Source organism: Ambystoma mexicanum, chromosome 5q, assembly GCF_040938575.1.
Source record: "Ambystoma mexicanum isolate Mex_15411 chromosome 5q, UKY_AmexF1_1, whole genome shotgun sequence".
Taxonomy (NCBI): Eukaryota; Metazoa; Chordata; class Amphibia; order Caudata; family Ambystomatidae; genus Ambystoma; species Ambystoma mexicanum.
In genome coordinates, this window is record NC_090933.1 from 1201093801 (window position 1) to 1201116279 (window position 22479).

The 22479-nt window shown below is 46.1% G+C and overlaps 1 protein-coding gene across 3 annotated transcripts in view; it reads right to left on the minus strand.

The window, feature by feature from the left end:
- The window catches only part of LOC138497955 (serine/threonine-protein phosphatase 6 regulatory ankyrin repeat subunit B-like), a 759106-nt gene that overhangs the window by 59728 nt on the left and 676899 nt on the right, over positions 1-22479 (minus strand). For all 3 annotated transcript variants that reach the window (XM_069621713.1, XM_069621714.1, XM_069621712.1), the window contains exons 22-23: positions 3367-3513; positions 1824-1931 (exon numbers count right to left, since the gene is read on the minus strand). In XM_069621713.1, the coding sequence (XP_069477814.1) occupies positions 1824-1931; positions 3367-3513 (255 nt within the window). The remainder of the gene's footprint in view (positions 1-1823; positions 1932-3366; positions 3514-22479) is intronic.

A 22479-nucleotide genomic window follows, 5' to 3' on the forward strand; every position in this document is an offset into this window, starting at 1 on the left:
AGATAAGGGGAGCGAGGAGACAGTGGGGGAGGGCAGAATGGGCTGGGTCCTGGGGAAGTGACCCAGAAATACAGCAAGGGGCTGGGGTGGGGGCAGGGGAACAGGGAGTGAAATTATATATTTTTTTCATCTCAATTGGAGTTGCGAAAAGCATGAATTGTGAAAATGCCCCATAGGACCGAGTAGGGATCTTAGTCAGCAGGCAGCACATTCAAATCACCCACCAAGAAGATAGCCGTTAACATACTTGCATTGTTTTAGATAAGCTGTCAACTTCCCACCCATGAAACAACCCGCACTCGAAAACAATTGCCATAAAAATAAATAAACAAATAATAACAATAAAAAAGTCATATTAAAAAATGAATTACACACACACTGATTCCCCTATTACAAGTTTGGAAGTGAGGGAAAAAGTGCCTTTATACTGGCAGCAATCACATTAAAACCACTTTGTCCCACATTGCTAAATTACAAGCCTGGAAGTAAATTGGAGAAAATACCCCCAGCACTTGGCTGGAGCTTACTCCTTCCCTTTACCTTCAAAAATGGAATGACCACAGGTGGTGATTTCCCCAAAATCCCCATGGAGTGCTATGGAGAGTGAACTGCTGTTCTGCTACTCATAATCAGGCAGATGTGATATGATTTCAAGCAATGCTTAGCAATGCTTACGCCCGTAAAAATCAGCCATGTGTGATGCTGACAATGGACACTCACAGAATTGAAATCCCAGTAACACATTTTGACAGGCAGGGCAGCGAGATTCAGAACTGACAGCTACGAATGTCTAATTTGAAAATACAAAAAAACTGAAAATCTGATTTTGTCAATATAAATGTATATGCAAAGCCATCTGGCTGAATGTATATGAACACAAACAAATATAAATCTGATTGTTTCGTGCTATGAAACTGGATACTTTGTAGCTACAGGTGTGCAATAAATGTAATTCTATGCATGGCAGGCATTTGACTCTAGACACCCAGGCATACATTTGTACCAGACCCCCAATGCACACGATTTCTCAGGGTGTTTGGGGGGTTGGCAATCTTCCAGATCTTTTGAAAACGTTGCTTAGTGCCCCAACAAAAAATATTAATGTACCTCTGTATTGGTGAGGGAAAGCTTTCTCTAGACAGTAGAACGTGTCTTAGGGCCTCATTACGAGTATGGAGGTAAGGGCCATTCCAACCTTGGAGGACCCGGTAATTCCTCATTCAAAAAACCCATCCCCATTCCCATTTGAGCCCCCATAGAGCTCAATGGGAATGGGGAGGGAGCGAACAACGGTGTTATTAGCTACCTGGTCCCCTTGTGGGACCAGCAAAGGACGTCTGGACTGACTAGACGTTCTGAGCGGATCCCGCTTGGGAACCTCGTAATAGGGTGGAATGGGTTTACCGGCACCATTACCAGCGCCGTTAAACCCATTCTGCCCACCTCGTAATGAGGCCCTTAGTGTTGGCTATTTGGTGGCGCGGCAAGCACTGTCTAAAAACCAAAGCTGTCATGGGAATTGAAGCAAGGAGAGAGATAGGACGTGAGGAGAGACACAGGTATTCTTTGGCTGTTTAGCCACTCATTGGCTCCCCATGGCCATGCTGGTCTCTACGGCCATTCTCATCCACTACCTGCCAGCAATTACCTCCTTATGGCCATCATGTTTATAAATACGTTACATGGATTATGTGTCTTTTTCTCTTGAACCCGGGCTCCCGTCATGGGTCTTTTTAATCAATGCTGATCACACCCCTCTCTACCAAGAGATATGGTTGAGTGGCTAGTGAAGAACATTTGAAGAGAAAGTTGAATTATCTTACCTGCACGCTGGTCGGAGTATCGGCCTGCACTCCCGGGTAGTTAAGAAGAAGCCGGACTAAGTTCTCATGTCCGGACTGGGCGGCCAAGTGCAGAGGAGTGTAACCGGACTGCAGAGAAGAACAAAAGTCAATTTCAATGTCTTCATATCAAGGAACTACATGATGTGAAAGCACAATGACCTGTGAGAAGCCTGCGCATGATACTATTGGATAGCCACTGCTGTTGCCACCACCGCCACACTCCCTCTGCCGCCATATGGTCAATGTTGAATGAGAGAGGATTACACCAGAGGTCTGCAAACCTGCAACTCTCCTAATGTTTTGCACTATGACTCCCATGATCACTCACCGATGACTTTCTTGGCTAGTGTTGCTGGGAGTTGTATCTTATTTTATGTTATATGTATTTATTTAGGCAGTCGGGATGTCATTTCAAAGAGAAATACCTTGTATAGTATAAAGTATCAGAAGACAAAGGGCGTCCCCTGGAGCGGGTGCCTTTTCAAAATGCGTTCGTCTGTTCGTCGTGGGTAAGCCTGGTGATGGTGGTGTAGATCGAACGAGGAACATACACAAGGGTCATTTAGTCTAGAAACCAAAGGTTGTAGACCCCTTGATTAGGCAAAGTTTATATAAATGTGCAGACAATTTACAATATGTAAGGAAATAAATGGAACAGAAATAAATAAAGTGGGCCTTTGGGCCTCATGTTTGCCGGTGTGGTATTAACGTGCCGGTAATACCGTTTGCTGACATGTTACCACACAGGCAAACTACAAGTTTGGTGGTGGGGTGGCCGAATTTACCTGCAGCTCCGAGCTGCCGGTAATTCCAGCACCCCAGCACCAAACAATGCTGTCAAATCCTGGGACTCCATGGAATGGGGAATAACGCCACTTACTGCCACTTGTAATCCGCTGGTAATTCCGCCAGACCAAGTCGCGGTACAGGTAATTCCATTTGGTGGTATACTGGCAGATTTACCACCAGGATACCACCAAATATGTAATGAGGCCCTTAGGGTCAAGACTAACATTCCCTTCAGTGCCTTCTCATAGCACTCCTGGGAGCTGCACATTCCTCAGAAAGTGTAATGAAAATACACAGAGAACCATCACCCACACCTGTACTAGAACGAATGCCAGACAGTCGCTCCCCCTTGCTGAAGACCCTCAAAAAGACTGCAAGACTTAGGTCGTTCTCGGTTGAGAAAGTGCTGGTGCAGGACATTTGAGAGTGAGTTCATACTCCATGTTGCCAAGCCACTTTTGTGGCAAATGTTAACAATGGATTAACCATGTGTGTTAACAAGTTTCTGAATCAAAAGCAAAAGTGGTATTACATTTCTCTTGTTTCATGTGTCATTAAGTTGAATACCAAATGAAATATAACCTATCAGACTTGATGTTGAACTGCCTTAATTGGTCCACACTGCACAGAATATAAATCCCCGGTTGGCTGTGTATAGCCGTGTCATGCAACCACAATTGAAATACCTATGCCAGAGTTGTCATGCAGGGTGGGGGGTCTCCACCTCTTTTACCTCGCTGCATTGCTCTTTGCTGGGCATCACTTCGGAGGCGGGCTTTGGCGGTTCACTGCACATAGTCGCGGGTACCTTGGTTAGAATCTCACGGACAAAGTCCACTTGCCCAAAATGGGCGGCCACATGGAGGGCTGTTAGTCCAGTCTACAAGATGTGAAGGAAAAGAAAGATGGGGGTCAATGAAGAGCATGTGAACATTATCCAGGTGGTGTGGAAGCGTTTCTTTAAGATTCATCTGAAAGAATCATGAATGCAAGCTGGCCCAGGGGAGAAGACACCAGTGGAACTACTAAAAGGCATCGGATTGAGTGGAATGGACCATACCCGCTCAAAGACCTTTTCCCCGCTCAGTAAACACCTCATTTCCTCTTATGCCAATATGGAATGACCAAATGAGAACAATTGACATGATGCCGTAGAAGGAGATGGAGATGTGTTTTGATGAACCGCACACATTTTAGGAAATGTAGGAAGCTAACACGCCCAGGAGCACACATTTAGTCATTTCCAGTATCACATCAAGTTGGCGCCACTGCATGATGATCTGCATTGCTGGCAGGTGCAGACATCTCTACAAAAAAGGTTGGAGACATATCTCTTCAACCTACCCCCTGATTAATCGGTTCTGCTCCCCTCTTTTTGGCCATCCGTTACCGGATCTCTTGCTCTTCTTGAATTGTCTCTGTTTTTGTCTGTTTTGCTGTGTGTGCGCTCTGAGGCCTCCGGGCATGTGGCGCAGTTTATACAATTTCTTTTATAAATAAATAAAACAGCAGATTCACCTCGGTGATAATGGCCTGAGAAATGCTGCTGCTAAAGGTGACCCCTTTATAAAAGATGTTTCCCCTTACTGTTCCTCTTTCTCTTGAGAGTTTTTTTGTGTTTATAAACCCTACCTTGTACAGTACACTTTGCCAAATCACTTCAGTCCATTTATTTTTTCCAAGGCATATTTTTATAAATTTGTCAAGGGAAAAAGGCAACATCAGCATGTACACACAGCCTGTGAGTCTGCACTCCTTGCATCGCCTCCTGCACTGGTTGGCTCTGCTCATTGGGCAAGTTGGACATCTTGTCAGAGGCCTCCCACTCGCTCTGCTAAGCATGCTGCCCCCATTGGGGGCTCTGTCATAGCCCCCCGCATCATGTACATATTGGCTCTTGATTCATTTCTATCTGACTCCTTCGTTATGCTCGCCCTACTTCTCTCTCCCTCTTCTTGCCCTCCTTCGTCTCTCATGTTAACCACCTCGCCTCTGCTCATAACCCTTCTCTTCCGATTACTCTGTCCCTCTATTCCTCCTGTTTCTCCCCGGTGTCCTACCTATCTCCAACACACCCCGCTTTTCCTTCCCCCCTGTTCCTCAGCATCATCTTCTGCTTTTGCTGTATCAGCTCTCCAACCTGATGTGTCTAGTGGTCCACCCAACATGCCTTTAGGTTCTGTTGCTTATTGTGCCATCGTGTGCCTGGCTTACTCATGCCACCCAACCGAGGAAGGGCAGACACATATTGGAGTGCCTTGCATAAGGGTATACGCCATGTCTCCGCCCCTTTTTGCTCTCCTTGTATTTTCTTCTCCATGGGCTTTTCACCTTAAATCTATTTGGCACTGCTGCTTTTTTGCCCAGAGGCTTAACCATGTTTACTCCTTAAATCCCTCTCCAGTATTGACTGATTAGGCCTTACCCTTATCCTACAGCCTTGCCAGATTAGAATGCCAGGACATTATAATATGGGCTAGTTGCTTGAAGTGGTCATCTGATCCAGACCATGTCCTTTCTATCCCACTACCAGTATGTAGTAGGTTACTTCAACAATTCCTTTTTGCTGTTTTTTGCAAACACACCGTTAGCTATGTTGTTATTTGCTTTCTGTTATAGGCTGTCCCTGCATTGGATATGTTCCTTGTGACGAATGAATAAACACATGAGACGTTTGGCTCCTATTCTGGTCCTGACGAAGGTGGCGGTTGAAATAAATAACCGGTCAACGCCGAAACGACTTAACGCTTATTGATCATATAAGCAAAGTGTGCCATGTAAGGAGTACTATCATTCTGATAAATGTTTAACTTGTAAGTCATGGAGCCAAGTCCTTGATCCAGTGCTGTGCTGGGGTCTGAACTTGGATACTCTACTTGACACTGTTTCAGGGGGGGCTCACCACTGAAAATCTCTAGACTAGACCGTCCTGGGCAGGCACAAGGATAAAAGGAACATCAATTCATCTCAGACCTATATCCTACCCATCCGTAGTACTTTCACATTAAGGTTTTGCTATTGTATAATATGTGTCTGCATTTCATTTTGGGTGGCTGAATTGTTATGTTTTCTGTTGTATTCACACAATAATTATGTTAGACAAGTTATTAGAGGAGGTATGTGTTCATGAAGTTTCTTCTCAAAAACACCTTGTGTATATAGATGGTTCTTTTCAATAAGAATGAAATAAGGATGATTTATCAGTTTCTACAAATGTTGTAATGAATGAAACCAATCTAATCTGACAATATAATAAAAGGCCAGATGTATGTTTGTCCCTGTATGTTTGTATGATGCAGCCATAGCTTTGCCTGTTGTCACTGCTAGAGGGAGCTGTTGCCTTCGGATATAGAGAGACAATGCCAATTTGCATAGCTTTGCCTGTTGTCACCGCTAGAGGGAGTTGTTGGCCTAGGATATATATATATATATAGTGGTGTTACGCTTTACATGAAAACTTGCACTTTGGCCCCTGTACACGAGCCTGTACACTAGTTGGATATATTTCCCATTAGGCTATTTGGCAACTTATTGCTGACATACAGTGTGAAGTATTAATTAGAGGAGTCGTCTTAGTGTGATCTCTACTATTGACCGGCTGCTCTTATTTCTGCACATCTATCGGGGTGCCCTTCTGACTGTTGATTGGAACCATTGGTTGTTGACTATTCAGCTGTACATGTTTATTGTCTTTCAAAAGGCTGAATCTATCCGGATCTTTTATAGTGTAGTTCATGTACCCATTGTAGCTTCCCTTAGGTGGTTGCTAGGTGGTTGCTGGTCTTTCACGGGTCCATAGGGGTGAGGGCAACCATGTATCTCACTTATGCTTCTGTTCTGAATCTACATTTGCTAAATCATTCTAACCGTGGTGCCCCTGAATGTTTGCAAATGCCCCACTACTTCCGATTGCCCTGGGTTGGTGCGCAACTACCCTGAGTGGCATCTTATTGTTGTTGGCACAGTTCAAATTGTAAACAAATTGCTGTGCACGTCCATGTCCTCTTAAGAACCTCTGAGACTATTCCCGGCAATCCAATGAGGACTGGGTTGCCTTGTTGAGGATGCTGTCTGTTGAGGCCTTTTTCCCTTTTCCTTCTTTGCTGCGTTCAGTATTCTCTCTGGCATGGTGCTCACTGATCGAGGCATAATTCAGTGTATCTATTACATGGACACAGTTTCCTGGTGCTATGCCCTACTGCTTTAATATATACAGTATGAAGCTCACAGGCCTTGCTCTTGTGGTACTTGTGCCATTGCCTCAACCCTATTCCTACTGAGAGCTTCCAAGATGAAATATACAATAGTTCACAAATGGATGGTATTTGTTCCAATGCCTTGCTGTCTACTAAGAAGTCTCCTCACACTTCTGATTGGTTGCCCGTTGATCGCAGGAGGCCTAGTCACTTTGTTGTTCCATGTCTCTTACCTCCCCAATGAGGAATTACATGTTCTCTTCAACTCCACCATTGCTTCAACAATCCTTGACAACTGCTTCATGTGTTTGTACCCACCAGACTATAGATCTGGATCTGCTATTAAAAGACTGAACATACCCATGCATTAATGCCATCTTGCTTGTCGATTGCTGACTGACCTATTGCCTAGGGAAACTGTCATGGGATTCTTTTTCTTGACCCATGGCCCCGATGCCTGGCAGGCTCACATGCTGTGAAATCTCTCTACCTTGGGAGGATAGCTCAGGGGCAACGTGCTCGCCTTGGAAGCGAGACGACACAGAGCAACACAGGTTCAATCCCCGGGTCCGCGTTTAGAAACCTCTGGGTTTTAAGCGTGTTATAAATCACCACTTATAATATAATAATTCTGACACTAAATATAGGGAGATCAAGGTATCACGTTGTTACATCGCCAGTATATTTTTCAATGATTTTTTTTGCTGAAAATGTGTCAACAAAAAAACAACTCATCGAAAAATATAGTGGGGTGTGTAAGTGGATATAAGGTGTAGGGGTGTTGGGAATATGAAGTACATAATAGCGGAAGAGGGGTTGAGGGGGACCACCCGAATATTTTTCAAAATGTTGATGAGTCTTTTAGTTAAAAAAAAGTTGCGGCAAAAAAACTCATCGAAAAAATAGCTGGGTATGAAAGAACCGAGATCAATGGGACACGAGATGGAATGTTAAAAATGCTGACTCCTCCATCATGAAGGCAGTTATCAATATCTGTAAGAACAGGGCTCAATCATTGCGTGTTGTTCTGAATGGTTATCAATGTATGTAAGAACAGGGCTCAATCATTGCGTGCTGTTCTGAATGGTTATCAATATCTGTAAGAACAGGGCTCAATCATTGCGTGTTGTTCTGAATGGTTATCAATGTATGTAAGAACAGGGCTCAATCATTGCGTGCTGTTCTGAATGGTTATCAATGTATGTAAGAACAGGGCTCAATCATTGCGTGTTGTTCTGAATGGTTATCAATATCTGTAAGAACAGGGCTCAATCATTGCGTGTTGTTCTGAATGGTTATCAATGTATGTAAGAACAGGGCTCAATCATTGCGTGTTGTTCTGAATGGTTATCAATGTATGTAAGAACAGGGCTCAATCATTGCGTGTTGTTCTGAATGGTACAATTTGTTGTAACTGCATGACTTCATTTGTTTGAGGAAGATGGTCATGTTGCCCTCTACACAGCATGGGAAGTGAACAGATGTTCAGAACTGTAACCACTGCACACTCCTAGTGGACTGACACTTAAAACCCCTCTTACAGTACACACAAATGAAAGGCTGGCCAGGTGAAATCCCTTTAGATTATATAAATCCCTGGGGATCCCCTTGCAGCAGGCAGGAGGGAGGCTCTTGAGCACCTTCTTGTGGTACAGGTCATCCCCTAGGCTGATTCCAATCTCTGGCTCGCTGATGGCAGGTCATCCCCTAGGCTGATTCCAATCTCTGGCTCGCTGATGGCAGCTTTTTCTTTTTTTTTCCAATTCTCTCCCTTTCAGCCTTCCAGCTTCCCTGGGTGGGATTTGGAGTGGAAAGCGAGCAGCGGGCCTTAATGTGTGGTCCCTGTAAACATCAACTATAACAGCACATCTGGAATGCCATTTGTGCCGGCATCCTTTTCTAAGCCAGTAGAAGATGAAGGGGATTCTAAGGCCTCGAGGCACTATGGCCAAACTCGCGCCACAACTAGTTTGAGTGGTGGTCCTATAATAAAGATAAATAAACAAAGTAGGCAGCTTATGTGCTTCACCTTAGGTAGCAATGGCTGAGTGACTGCTGTTTCATCAATACGAGCTCCTAAATAACCACAATACTGAATGTGCTAAAACCTCATTACACGGTAGGCGGTGGACCAAGGTGCTATTAGCACCTTGGTCCATGCCGGTAAATTACCGGCACCGCCTTGGAGGAAAGGGGAATTACCGCCCTATTCAAAGGTTGGCGGGCGGTAATTCCCCCTTCCTCCATTGCCCTTCTCCATTCCCATTTTTGCTCCATAGGGCATAATGGGAATGGGGAAGGTGCTAATTACGGTACCGCAAATTGCGGTACCGTAATTAGCACCCTGGTCCCTTTGCGGGTCCCTACTTTAACGGCTGGTCTACACCAGCCGTTAATGTCAGGTCCCGCAAAGGGACCTCGTAGTAAGGCGGTAAGGGTTAACGGTCACCGGTACCATTACCGGTGACCGTTAACCCTTATCGCTTTCCGTGTAATGAGGCCCAGTATAACTAACAAGCATTACCAAAGCCAATAGTTTGGGGTAGGATATAAAGTGAGAGTGTGAGAGGAAGGATGAGAGGGGTAGAGAGTGGGGGTGAGTTGATGGGTTAGTTGTAAAGAGAGGTGGGGGTAGAGTGAGGTGGATGGGTGGGGGTAGAGATAGTCGGTAAGGGATAGTGGAGGAGGTTGGTTGGGATAGTAGACAGAGTCGTGGTAGGGTCGGTGGGGGTAGAGAGAATGGAGGTACGATGGGTGTTGAGGGTAGAAAGAGTGGAGGTAGGATGAGTGTATGGGATAGAGAGAGTGGGGGTTGGGTGGTAGGGTAGAGAGAGTAGGGCAGGTTGGTTTGGGGCAGAGAGAGTGGGGGTAGGGTGGGCGGGGCTAGAGAGAGTGGGCGTGGGGTGACTGGGGGTAGAGAGAGTGGAGGTAGGCTGGGTGGGTGGGGGTAGAGATAATGGGGTACTGTGGGTGGGGTAGAGAGTGTGTGGTAGGCTGGGTGGGGGTAGAGAGAGTAGGGGTGGGGTGGGTTGGTCCAGAGAGAGTGGCAGTAGGATGGCTCGTTGGGCTGTACAGAGAGAGTGGAGTAGGCTGGGTGGGGGTAGAGAGAGTGGGTCTAGACTGGTTGGGGGTAAAGAGGGTGGGGTGGGTGGGGTAGAGAAAGTGGTGGTAGTATGGGTGGGCTAGGTCAGAGAGAATGGAGGTAGGGTGGGTGGGGCTATGGTGGATGGGGTAGAGAGTGGTGGTACAGTGGGTGGGTTAGAGAGTGGAGGTAGGTGGATTGGTGGGAGCAGAGAGAGTGGAGGTCGTGTGGGTAAGTGGAGGTAGTGCAAGTGGAGATAGTGTGAGTTGGTGGGGCTAGAGTGGGTTGGTGGGTAGAGAAAGAGTTGAGGTAGGGTGGGTGGGAGTAGAGATTGTGACAGTAGGTTGGGTTCATGGGGTAGGCAGAGTGGAAGTAGGGTAGTCTGGTGGGGGTAGAGAGAGTGGGTGTTGGGTGGGGGTAGAGTGAGCGGAGGTAGTGCAGGCCAGGAGGGTTGCTGAGGGGCAACATATTTGTCTTGGAAGCAAGACAGCACAGAGCAACACATGGTGGTGAACCGGTTAGGGTTATGGTGGGTGGTTATGCATAGAGTGAGTGGAGGTAGAGTTGGTTGGTGGGTGTAGAGAGAGTGGAGGTAGGGTTGGTGGGAGTAGAGCGAGTGGCAGTAGTGTGGGTTGGTGGGGTAGAGAGTGGGGGTAGGGTGGTTGGTTGGGGTAGAGAGAGTGGTGGTCAGGTGTGTGGGTGGGGTAGAGAAAGTGGGGGATGAGTGGGTTGGTGGGTGTAGAGAAAGTGGGGGTAGAGTGGGTTGGTGGGTGATGAGAGAGTGGCACTTGGGTGGTAGCAGAGAGAGTGGCAGTAGGGTGGGTTGGTGGGGTAGAGAGAGTGGGGGTAGGGTGGTTGGGTGAGGGTAGAGAGAGTGGGGTGTAAAGGTGCACTAGGAAGCCCCAGTGCAAGCGGAACAGACAGTCCGGGAAATCCTATGCCCAATAACAGAAATAGTCAAAGTAAATGGCAAAGTCCAGCATTATTATCAATCCATATGAAGCAGGGACAGCAGTAAGCACACAAGTCGCAAGAGCTCTCAATGTTTCAAATCAAACAATGGGTTATTAACAGCAAAACGCTTCATAGCTGACGTCATACCACAATCTTATTTGCAAATACCTACAGGGTTGAGGGACTGGTTAGGGGATTGTCTACATATATATTATCTAAGAGTTGGACATAACTATCTGATGGCCCCACCTTAGGCCACCCCTAAATTGATAAAGGTAAGAAAGACATCATCATAGTAATAGGAAATTGGCTAATGCAACAGTTATAGGGCAGCATCATTTTGAGAATTTTAATTGGTTGGCATTGGTCTTACCAACCTTGAGCACTTAGCAGATCATCAGCACATGAGCAAGATAGATTCTTTCAATTAAATGAGACACCATCCCTTATTTCTTAGGCCATGAGCCAGGGCATCCAGCTTTGTACTTGACCTGTCCAGCGCTTCTTTTTCTGGAAACTTTGGGAAGTTGAGGCAGGTATATATCAATATCTGGAGCTAATGAATGGGCACTGTCTTCCATATATGCGTCACGTGTGAAGAGACCACGTTTTGACTTAATTTCCCCAGCTGTTACCCTGATTTTAACTTGAATTAATATGGGTGTTATTACTCTCTTTGGCCACTGGGAACATGGTTGAGCATTCCTCGGGCAGTATTAAGCTTTTAATTAGTCAGCACCTGCCATTCAAAGGGTGTCTGTTCTTAACTTAATCTAAGAGAAATATGTCTTGCGCTTGGGAATCATTATCTTCTATTTGGAGCTATCCAACCCTCCCTTATTTCACAGTAACCTTGAAAGGGTGCCGCACTGCCACTGTCTGGCCTGTCAGATCTGTATTTCGGCTAATTCCGCAAGTTGAATCTTCTTGCAACCTCAAGGCTTCTGATTCACGCTAATGCAGCTCTGCTGTCCATTTCATTCAAGATGGCCACTCAGTACTGTATGCGTTTCTACGTTTAGCAAGCTATATGTGTATTGTTTGTGTTCCGTTTCAGCATATACATTGGTTATGTTATATTCTTCATGTCTATATGGTGCAGGTAATATTCTTTGCATCTAAATGTATGTTTGACCTAATGTTCGTGTTTCTTCATGGTGAATGCATATCTGCTTCATTTCTATTGTCCTCTGGTGTGTTAGTTTGGCAGTGAGGTCACTTTCTCTCATCATCTTCAGTAACATCAGATCCATTTCTTCTTGTATTGTTCCAGGATAAGGTCGGTATGGTTGTCTTCGTGCATAATGTTTCTCATATTTGCGGTATAGAGACGGGCAAGGGGCAGACCCCACGAATGACAGATTCATATGATGTTTCCATTATAGAGGCGGGGGATGGCAAGACACCATGAACAATGTGTTTGTCTGCCTCTCGACAGAGGGCAGTGTGGGTGGATGAGGATAGAGAGAGTGCGGATTAAGGTGAGTTTTAGCGGTATAGATAGTGTGAGCAGGGTGAGATGGGTGGGGTAGAGAGAGTGGGGGTAGAGTGGGTGGGTGAAGGTAGAGTGGGTGGGTGGGGCAGTAGAGAGAGTGAGGGTTGGGAGTAGAGAGAGTGGGGGTAGGGTGGGTGGGAGTAGAAAGTGGGGGTATTAATAGAGAGAGTGTGGGTAGGGTGGGTGGGTGGGTGTTAGTAGAGAGAGTGGGGGTAGGGTGGGTGGGTGGGAGTAGAGAGAGTGGGGGTAGTAGAGAGAGTGGGGTAGGGTGGGTCTGAGTATAGTTGTGGTCGGGTGGGTGGGACGATGGTAGTAGAGTGGGGGTTGGGTGGGTGGGTGTTTGATGGTAGAGGGGGGGTTTGATGGTAGAGTGGGGGTAGGGTGGGTGGATTGTCGTAGAGAGAGTGGGGGTAGGGTGGGTGGAAGCAGAGGGAGTGGTGGTTGGAAGTGGAGTGGGGGTAGGGTGGGTAGGTGGGACTAGAGTGGGGGTAGGGTGGGTGGCTGGGAGTAGAGTGGGGGTAGGGTGGGTGGGCGGGACTGGAGTAGAGTGTGGGTAGGGTGGGTGGGACTAGAGAGAGTGGGGGTAGGGTGGGTGGGAGTAGAGAGAGTGGTGGCAGGGCGGGTGGACTGGAGTAGTGAGAGTGGGGGTAGGGCAAGTGGGTGGGAGTAGAGAGAGTGGGGGTTGGGTGAGTGGGGGTAGGGTGGGTGGGTGGGATTAGAGAGAGTGGGGGTAGGATAGGTGGTACATAGAGAGAGAGGGGGTAGGGTGGGTGGGAATAGAGGGAGTGGGGTAGGGTGGGTAGGTGAGAGTAGAGCGAGTGGGGGTATGGTGGGTGGGTGGGGGTAGAGAGAGTAGAGGTAGGGTGGGTGATGGTAGAGAGGGTAGAGGTAAGGCGAAATGGCGGGGTAGAGATAGTGGGGTTACAGAGAGTTGGGGTAAGGTGAGTGGGTGGGGGTAGAGAGAGTGGTGGTAGGGTAGGCTGGGATCATAGTTCAGGGGCAACGTGTTTGCCTTTGAAGCAACTGTGCAATCCTGGGAACGTGTAATTTTCAATGTGCTGTCAGCCTCTGAGGCTACTAACCAAGTTAATGAAATGTGTAACTCTTACCAAAATATTTTTTTACCGCTCCTTCTATCAACAGGGGACAAGCAACCGTCTAAGATTGTGACCTTGACCCAAAGACACTAACATTTAAGAGTGCAAGAAGGCATTTGGAAACGAAGGAGACAGTAGCCATCAGGTCAAATGGTATTTATGGGAGAAATTCTTGGACTTAAGCAATTGTTTAGATCAATAACGAGCAGAAAGACGCCCTGAAGAGGACCTTTGTGGGAGGTCGAAACACGGGTTGGCAACATACCATTAGCAAAGCACGCCTAATAAACAATACCAATTGTTAACATGGGACTTTATTTGTGAACAGATTAGTAACAACAAAGAGTATAGTAACTTTTCGTAATTCTGAAATAAATTATCACAGTGGCGCAAATGGTCTAGATTAATATGTTTCTAATGGAGCATGCTTCGATGCCTGTTCACCACACCTCGTTTTAATGTTAAACCTTGTATACTAACTTGTAACTTAACTCTATTGCCTATTTGTTGTTAGCTTAAAACACAGGTAATTGGGGCATTCTCCAGCCTAGTGCATATAACAGTGTGGGTATCAATGAAGCCTCCTCCCCTTTTAGTGGGCTAATCCCGCAATGGGTATGTTCATGACTCTTTATCGTGCTGAACCTGTGGTGGTAGACAGGGTGGGGTTAGGGGGGTGGGATGGTAGAGGTGTGTGGCTGTAGAGAACTAGCCTCAGGAGGCCAAAAGAACATATCTGCTATCAAAAGTAGACACAAATTAGCCTAACCATCAACAAAATATGGCCCAAAATAGCTCAACATGAAAACACTGCACAGATGGGAAATAGAAATCTTTGCACCCGACTTGCTAGTTACAAAGCTGCTGATTGCAGCAAATATTCTTAGGGAACATCTCATTGGGTAGTACGGCGGAGGAGTTTGGAAAAAGAGATTTTAATTATTTGGCAGTTTTGCCCATTGCTATGCCAACCAGATATTCTCAGTGTGTCCTCAAGGCTCTACCTTGCTCTCAGATTTCAGCAATGTTACTGTCACCTTCAATGTAAAGGCGGCTTCCACACACCTTGGATCTCAGTGGGAATGCTAAACATAACCTAAAGGTGAATCGGCAGCTGTGGCACCACAAACACTCAACTTCTTCAATAAATACTTTATCACCAGCCTACGAAATGGGCCGGAACAAGTCAGAGAGCCCCGCCGGAACTCTGCTTTGTCCCAAAGCCGAGAGAAACTCATATCTGTTCCCAAGCCACGCTCTGCCGCAGGAGAATTCTGAGCTCCAGAAGACTCAGCAAGGGAGGCGTATGCAAGTAAATACAGCCACCGCATCAGCTCCTGTTCTGAAGCTGTCTTCTTCTTCTTAATTATCGGGTGCGTGGGCGGACCCACGCGGGCGCTTCCCCATCCTAAAGGATGATGTGCACCAGACCCACCAATCAATACTTGTCTCACATAAACTCACAACTCCTCCCACCGCCCCGTCTGCCTCACAAAATCCCACATCACACTGTTCCTCCTCCTGCCTCTCACCCCGTCACCTCCCAGCAAAGCCTTCCCACTCAGCTCAGCCACACCCAGCGCAGATAACCGAACCCTCATCAATTCTCTCTCCTCAACATGTCTCTCACATCTAAGCAGAAAATGTCCCACAGTCTCAGGCACCCCACACACCGCACAATCCCTCGTCTCACGCTTCCCCACTCGATACAGACAGTCATTCAGCCCCACATGCCCTATCCTTAATCGATTCAGCATCACCTCCTCCCACCTCCTCCATTCCAGACTCCCCGCATCCACCGACACTTTCCCACGAACACCAAACATCCACCTGCCCTTCACCCCACTCACCGGAAGCTGTCCAAATTGGTATGTATCTCCTGCAGTTTATAAACATTTTTTGGTACGGGTGAGTATTGTGATATTGTGTGACTGATAAGAAGAGCAGAGTTCAACTTCCATCACTCGCTCAAAAGGGTTTCTTACTGAATCACTATCACAGACATGTTAAAATTGTGGGCATTTAATGCTCCCTAAAAGCACTTTGCTTTTAAGTAAATTCGCCAGGCTTGGGTTCCATGAAGTCCCGCCCCCCCCCCCAACCCCGCCAAGGAGCAGACGATTCTCAGAGTAAACTGTTTCCATTTCCAGCACTGTCTATCACTTAGCAACAATAGATTGTGTGCAGTTTCAAGTTTAAAGCAAACAGATTGCCTGGATTAGAAAAGAAAACAGCCGAACAATTATTTATATTGCAGCTGCTAAAATAAGCCTGCAAATTCCTTTGGAGGTGCGAAAGCATTTAATAAAAGGTGTACTTCTTTGCAAAGGGCTGCATTTGTGTTTCACCAAATTGAGTACAAGGAAGATTAGCGTTGGACATACTACACAAAAGCGACAGAGAGCCGAGGCTAAAAGAGTACTCGGCCCTAAAGGTCTTAGTAATGTCCAGAGTGGAAGGCTGCTGCAGTCCCCATAAATCTTTCTTCCAAGGAGAAGCCTCATACATGGCGAAGTGGCCTCGAGGTTCAATTGCAGCCCTCGGCAAAGACCCAAGAGATCAGCTCCTCTGCCCCAGCACGGCCTAGATAACTGAACGAGTAAAGGGTGGGTCTCTGATCTGTAGGCCACCTGCACTGGAAGTTGGAATAGTGGGTAGGGAACAATAAAGCCAGGTTATTACATTATTACTTGGGTTTAAATCTTTACCATAAAGAAATCACAACGCCTAGATGCAGGACACAAAGGGTGATGTAACGATTGTCAGAGCTCACTTCATCTTAATGAACCGTTAACATGTACACGCAAATAGCTCCCTGCCACAGTAAACCCTCTGTAGAGGACATAAAGTATGAAATGGCGGAAGCACAGCCCTCCTGGAAACAAATCAAGGCCTAGCCGGTGCTTTGGCTATTTCAACCCGTAAGCGTCGGCCAGTTGCCATGCCAAACTCCCCTTTTCTCTCTTACAGTACCAACGTTTTGGCTGTGGGCCAACAAGTACGCCAACACCAAAAATTCTACTCACCACTTCAATGGAAAATACAGTTATCATAGCCTGAATATATACTCAAATGGAAGATTAAATGGCTGTAGTGGGGATATGAAGTATAAGTGACTGATTAAAGAAAAAAAAAGGATTTGCTTTTAAATGGTCAATGCACTACTCAGCATGCACTACGCTATCAGTCCAGGAAATGTCCTAGCTTGATAATCCTACACATCTGGAAAACCCGGTTCCATGTGTTAATATCCCCACAAAAATATTGCCATACAAAAATATTGCTATATTTTTGCGGTGATCGAACCTGCGGGGGACACCCCTGCATTATTTTTAAAGGAGCGGGGGACACCCACGCAACTCCCGCTCCCAAAACACCCAAAAATTATCCCCTCCCCCAAAAATATCACCTATGGCTGTTCCAAAGGACCATACATACAGCGATATTTTTGGTGGGGATAATATTACCTGATACGGAAATCCCTGAGAATGATATGGCAGGGAACGTTCTGGCACTTTGCTAATCACAGCTATCTGAGAATGTCCCAGTTGAACTATCTGTGAGAGATTCCATTTAGCAGAACTGCTGTCCAAGGATGTTGCTAGCACCATCACAGTAACAACATGAGTGTTGGGACAGATCTGCCTGTCATCATCCATCAGTCTTCGCGAAAACAATCTGACCCAACAAGAAACAGGGAGATACCACCCCCTCGACAGGCAGTGGAAACTCAACAGGAACAATGTCCCCCTGGAAAACACAGAGACACTCAAACACACCACTATGCATACCCTTGCCTCTGCACCAACAAACAATAGAATGCAGCTACACCCCTCAATTAATTCGGCCTAGCTGCACACATACCTACACACCTCCACGTTCATCTCAACAGTCTTTAGAACGCATCTATACCCCTCGGAATTGGCCTCGCTGCACACATAACATAATTCTCAAGCACCAGCGCCGCCAGATTGCATATACCAAAGTCCATTGGTCTTGCTGAACACAGTGTACTGATACTACACAACCACTGCATCACACCTAGCACTAGTATGCAGCGACACACCTCCTTTTGCACACTAGCTGCACACATACCGCGTGTGCCCAAGCACATTTTACTACACTACTCTCTCTACTGACCTGGACTGCGGACCCAGAGGGCGTTCAACCCACAGTGCTTTGAAATAATGCTAATGGTAAAAGGCGCTATACAAATGCCAAATAACATAACACAACATAACATAACTTTTGTGGTCCCATCGTTTTACCCCTTCAAAGAACCACTGGAATAAGAGGTTCCTTTAGCCTCTTCTTCTGTAGGCTGATGTTGACTGAGGCGCATCCAGGTCTAGGGGCTCCCTCTGGGTATCCTGGTGTCCTGATGTCCTGGTCTCTGGTCCTCAGCAGCGGACTCTCTCTTTAAGTACCCATAATGCACTGCTCAGTGGCTCTGAAGTTGAGGTGAATGAGTTGGTTCTGTGGCATATGTGGCTTAGCAGAAATGGCCTACTCTTCTCTCACATTTCAGGTGGAAAGTTGTTTTCATGCTTTTTAATGTGGCCATTACTATATGGATATCAGTAATCCAGTTACACAAATCCTGGGGTGGGAACTTTGCAGCTACTAAGGTCAGTTTTTAGACACCGATCTTGTCATGAAGGTGATTGGCAAACTTTTATGCAGAAATCATTCACAGAGACCAACTAGACTTTGAAAATGGCAGAATGTTACACCTAGCAGACTGGAATTAATTACACCATTAAACCATTTACACAAATAAAACCATGCCTAAACCATCCTGGGTGTGTGAGTGAGTGGTAAAAAACAAACATTTTAGGTGTAAAGGTCATATAATGCCATATTGCATTAGCGATAACTGTATAATTTGTATTTTATATCGTAGGCACTGTTTTTATTCTATATTTTCTTTTATTTAAATTGTTTTGATCTTTTAATTTCTTATTGTTTGCAAAATGTAAATATCCGTAAAGTCTGCTCTTCTCTCACCTTCCATGCCACTAAACTCTTAATCTCCTCTCTCATCTTTCTCACCTTTTCTTTTGTTCTTCACTCTTATTCGGTTTCCTTGCTTCCCACCTCGCCCTCCTCAAATCCCTCTACCACTCTGCCACCTGCACCCTCTGTCTTCTCTCTCCTCATGACTCCATCTCCAACTCACTCTCTTACCTAGGCTGGCTTCCCTTCCACTCCCAACTCAAATTTCACTTTCTTTGCCTTGTCTTTAAATCTCTTCATGATCTTGTCCCCCCCATTCCTCTCCTCTCTTCTCTCATTCTATACCCCCTCTCGCTCCCTTCGTTCTGCTGATCTCTTCTTACTTTCTGTTCCCCCTCCCCCTTGTGCCTCTTCTTGTTTCCGCTCCTTGCACCCCTACACTGGGACTCCGTACCTCTCTCTATCTGCTCCGTCCGCACCTATTCCTCCTTCCGCACCTCCTTGAAATCACTCCTTCTTCATTCCCCTCCTTGATAACTTTCCCCTCTCACCTCCGTCATAGTTCTCTTTACCTTCCCCCTTCTCTCCTAAGTCCTTCTCTCGTCCTACTGACTCACTGTTCTCCTTACTCTCTCTCCCTCTTCCTTCCTTCCCCATTCCCTCCTCCCATCTCCATCCTCATATGTAACTTGCCCTACTTACTGTTTTACTCGTTTGATTCATACATAATGTTATTTGCTTCTAGCGTTTCATGTTCGATGTATTCTTGTTGTTTAACTGTAAAGCGCTTTGGATGAAAACGCTATATAAATCAAATAAATACAAATACAAATGTATTATGATTATTTTCTGTTATTATGTAAGGATGAGTATATACAACTGAAAAAAAATGTATATAACTGTTGACTGTTCATTGAGCGTTTTCTTGATTCCAGCATAAAATCCTGCTGTAGTTTAATGATTCAAAATATCAATCATTAGATCAGTGCCAAATCCAATACCCCCCCTTTCTGCCATCTTAACTAGCTGATTCGAACTTATGCAGCCATGCCACTCTCTCCATTATGCCTCTCCACTGTCCAGTTTTCCATTCAAATACGATATTTTTATATGTTGGGCATGTTCCCAAATTGGAGATATTGATGGGATGACTTTGAGCATCTCTGATTTGCACTTTCTACTTTACACCTTATATGCGGTTAACACAGTGTGAATCTGGAGCACATCTGGAGATACCGAAAGCATTCATGGGATGCCGATGTGAGTCAGAAAGGTGTGTTCAGAGGCATCTCAGAGATTCTACTGAATGAGGCCTACAGTAGCATGTGCAAGTAAGTGATACTGATGGGCACCTCCTCATTTGACTAAGTGCTTTTTTAAATCATATTCTTTGTCTTTTACGGTTTACCATCTATATCATACGCAGAAGGAGTGTTCTCTCTCTTTCTCGCTCTCTCGTCTGCTTTCTGTTTCCATTTGTGTGGCCATTTCTCTCTCTGCTACGCTCTCTGTCTGTCTCTCTCCCCACAGACAGAGTTGAAGACACAGTAGTTGTGCTTAGTGGTGTGATAGCCAGCAGATGGCAGGAAAACTGCCAAACACAGAATTAGAGCATATGTCTCTGTCTTTGTACCTCTCTTTCTTGCTCCCTCTCTGTGGTTGGGAGGTGCGATGCCCTGTGCATATTTGCTGGAGCCACCCCAGCCATTGCTGACAGCAGTGAGGCTAAAGTAAAACACACAGGCAGCCTGAGGGGGTCCTGTGTTTGTTTGCACCAGAAACGAGTAAACAAAAGAAATCAGTTACTTCCGGTAACATTATAAAACTATTGTTTTATAGTATAATGTTCATTTCTAATGATCACTTCCAGTACATCATAATTAGAATGATACACTTGTTTGACTGAACAAAGTAAATAATTTATTTAGTTTATAATTCTAAGATCAACGGTTGCATAAACTTCTATAGTCCTCTTTCAAAATACCCCTATGGGGAAGGGGACAAATAGTACCAATGATGGTCCTTGGCTGCTTTGAATAAAATCAAAGAGTATTTTGGGAGCATAGGAATGATAAAAGACTTGCATTCTTGTGTCGCAAAAGATGAATTTTTAATTATAAAATGCACACAGAGTTTAATGCTTATTACATTTTTTTGCAACACTGACCATCACATTACTGTTTGTAACTTTGAACCATATATACTCCTCCAGGGATAGCATATGACGTTAAGTTGCCTGTGGCATATATGAATCCAATCTTGGAGCAATATGGTCTTGGCAGTGGGGGAAAACCCAGCAAGATCCTCTGCCTACAGGATCACCTGTCCTGTGGAGTCTTCCTCCTGACGTTCTTCATTCAGGCATTCTGCAAGAAGTATTGGGGTGTCTTCCAGGGCAAGAAGAAGGGGGAGGCCCTGTTCAGCACCTTTCGACATGGAGACGGAGACAAGGGAAAGGAGGATCACAAGGGAAATGACCAATCCCCATATATCAGATGCTGACATTGGCATCCTACTGAGAAGCTATAGCACCTCAAGGTGGTGCTGTCAAAAGGTCAGAGACAGCAACAGAGTGTGGGACACTTCATGGAGAGCAACCCTGGAGCTAGAGCAGAGCAACCAAGGCAGGGATGGCCTGTGAAACCTGCTGTTTGTCTTCTATCTGGGAGCAGATGAAGGGAGGTTCAGCTGCCCGGGACAAGCCTTCCCCTGCAGGAGGTGCAATGGCAAGGGCCACAGTGGGAAGGGATGCCCCAGATGTTCTGCAGATTTTATTTCTTTATTTATTGTTTATTTATGTAGCGCTTGCATGCAGGTGAATTGCTTCAAAGCTCTTCAAGGTAGGATGGGAACAAGGGAATACAGTAATCATACTTGGGGCCTTGAGGATTACGAATGATCTAAATAGAAAAACTAGCATACTAGACCTGACGTCATTTCTCCTACTGCAAGTGCATGTGTGGTACAGTTGAGACTAAGCTCGGAAGGAGGGAAGGAAAATGGTGGTGGGGGGGGGCGGTGACAGGACAGACAAACTAGGTACACTCAGGTCCAGGTACATTCAGGTTGTGCAAACTTACTGACGGAGGTGCAGAGACGGGGGCGGAGAACAAGAGTTCACCACAGCGCAGGGTTAAGTGCAGAAAGTTTGCCCTGCTCAAGGAGCATAGGATGAAAGTGCAGTAATGATGAACAAAATGCAGCAGCCAGGAGGCAAGTGCAAAAGACTGGCGGGGGAGCCCAGGACCTATAGGCCCTGAAGGCGAACTAGGCCAGGAGTGTGGAGAGAAAAGAAAGGTTAGCAGGGGAGAGAAGGAGGAGGAGAAAAGGAAGGTCTTGAAGGGAGATTCCTGATCTTAAGGTGCTCCAGTTCAAGACGGAGCGGTGCTGGGAGGCTGTTCCAGAGGGAAGCACCCACCTGAAGAAGATAAGGATCTGCCCCCAAATCTCTGTTTGTGAAAGTGGCTCCCCTGCAGAGAGTTGGAGGAGTATATAGTTGCAGGCCCCAGCCCGGAAAGCTTTTGTGGATTATGCAGAGGGTCTTGAATTTGATCATTGCAGCCACTGGGAGCCCGTGGAGGGATTTCAGCCAGAGAGATGCGGTCTCATGGTTTGAGGCCAAGGATAAGTCTTGCGGTTCTGTTCTAGATGAGTTGTAGAGGATGGAGAGTAGAAGTAGGAAGGTTGAGAAAGATGCTGTTGCAATAGTCCAGTCTAGAGAGAACCAGGGCTCTCGAGGTGATGAGCCTCTGGGGGAAAGTGAGAAACGGTAGAATACCTCTGTGGAGGTGCAGTTCATAGTTGGACATTTTGGAGACGTCTGAGATTTGAGAAGAGAAGGAGAGAGTGTAGTCGAAGATGACCCCAAGATTTGTTTCTTCATTGGTAGGTGAGGGAGCCGGGCCAAAGGAGGCAAGCCAGTGAGAAAGTGGGAAAGCGGGAGCAGGGGCCCAATGAGGACGATCTCTGTCTTACTGGAATTAAGGCATAGATCTTCAGCAGCACACCAAGCCTGAATTGCGGATAGGCAGTCAGGAATGAGCGAGGAGGAGGAGGAGGCCGAGCG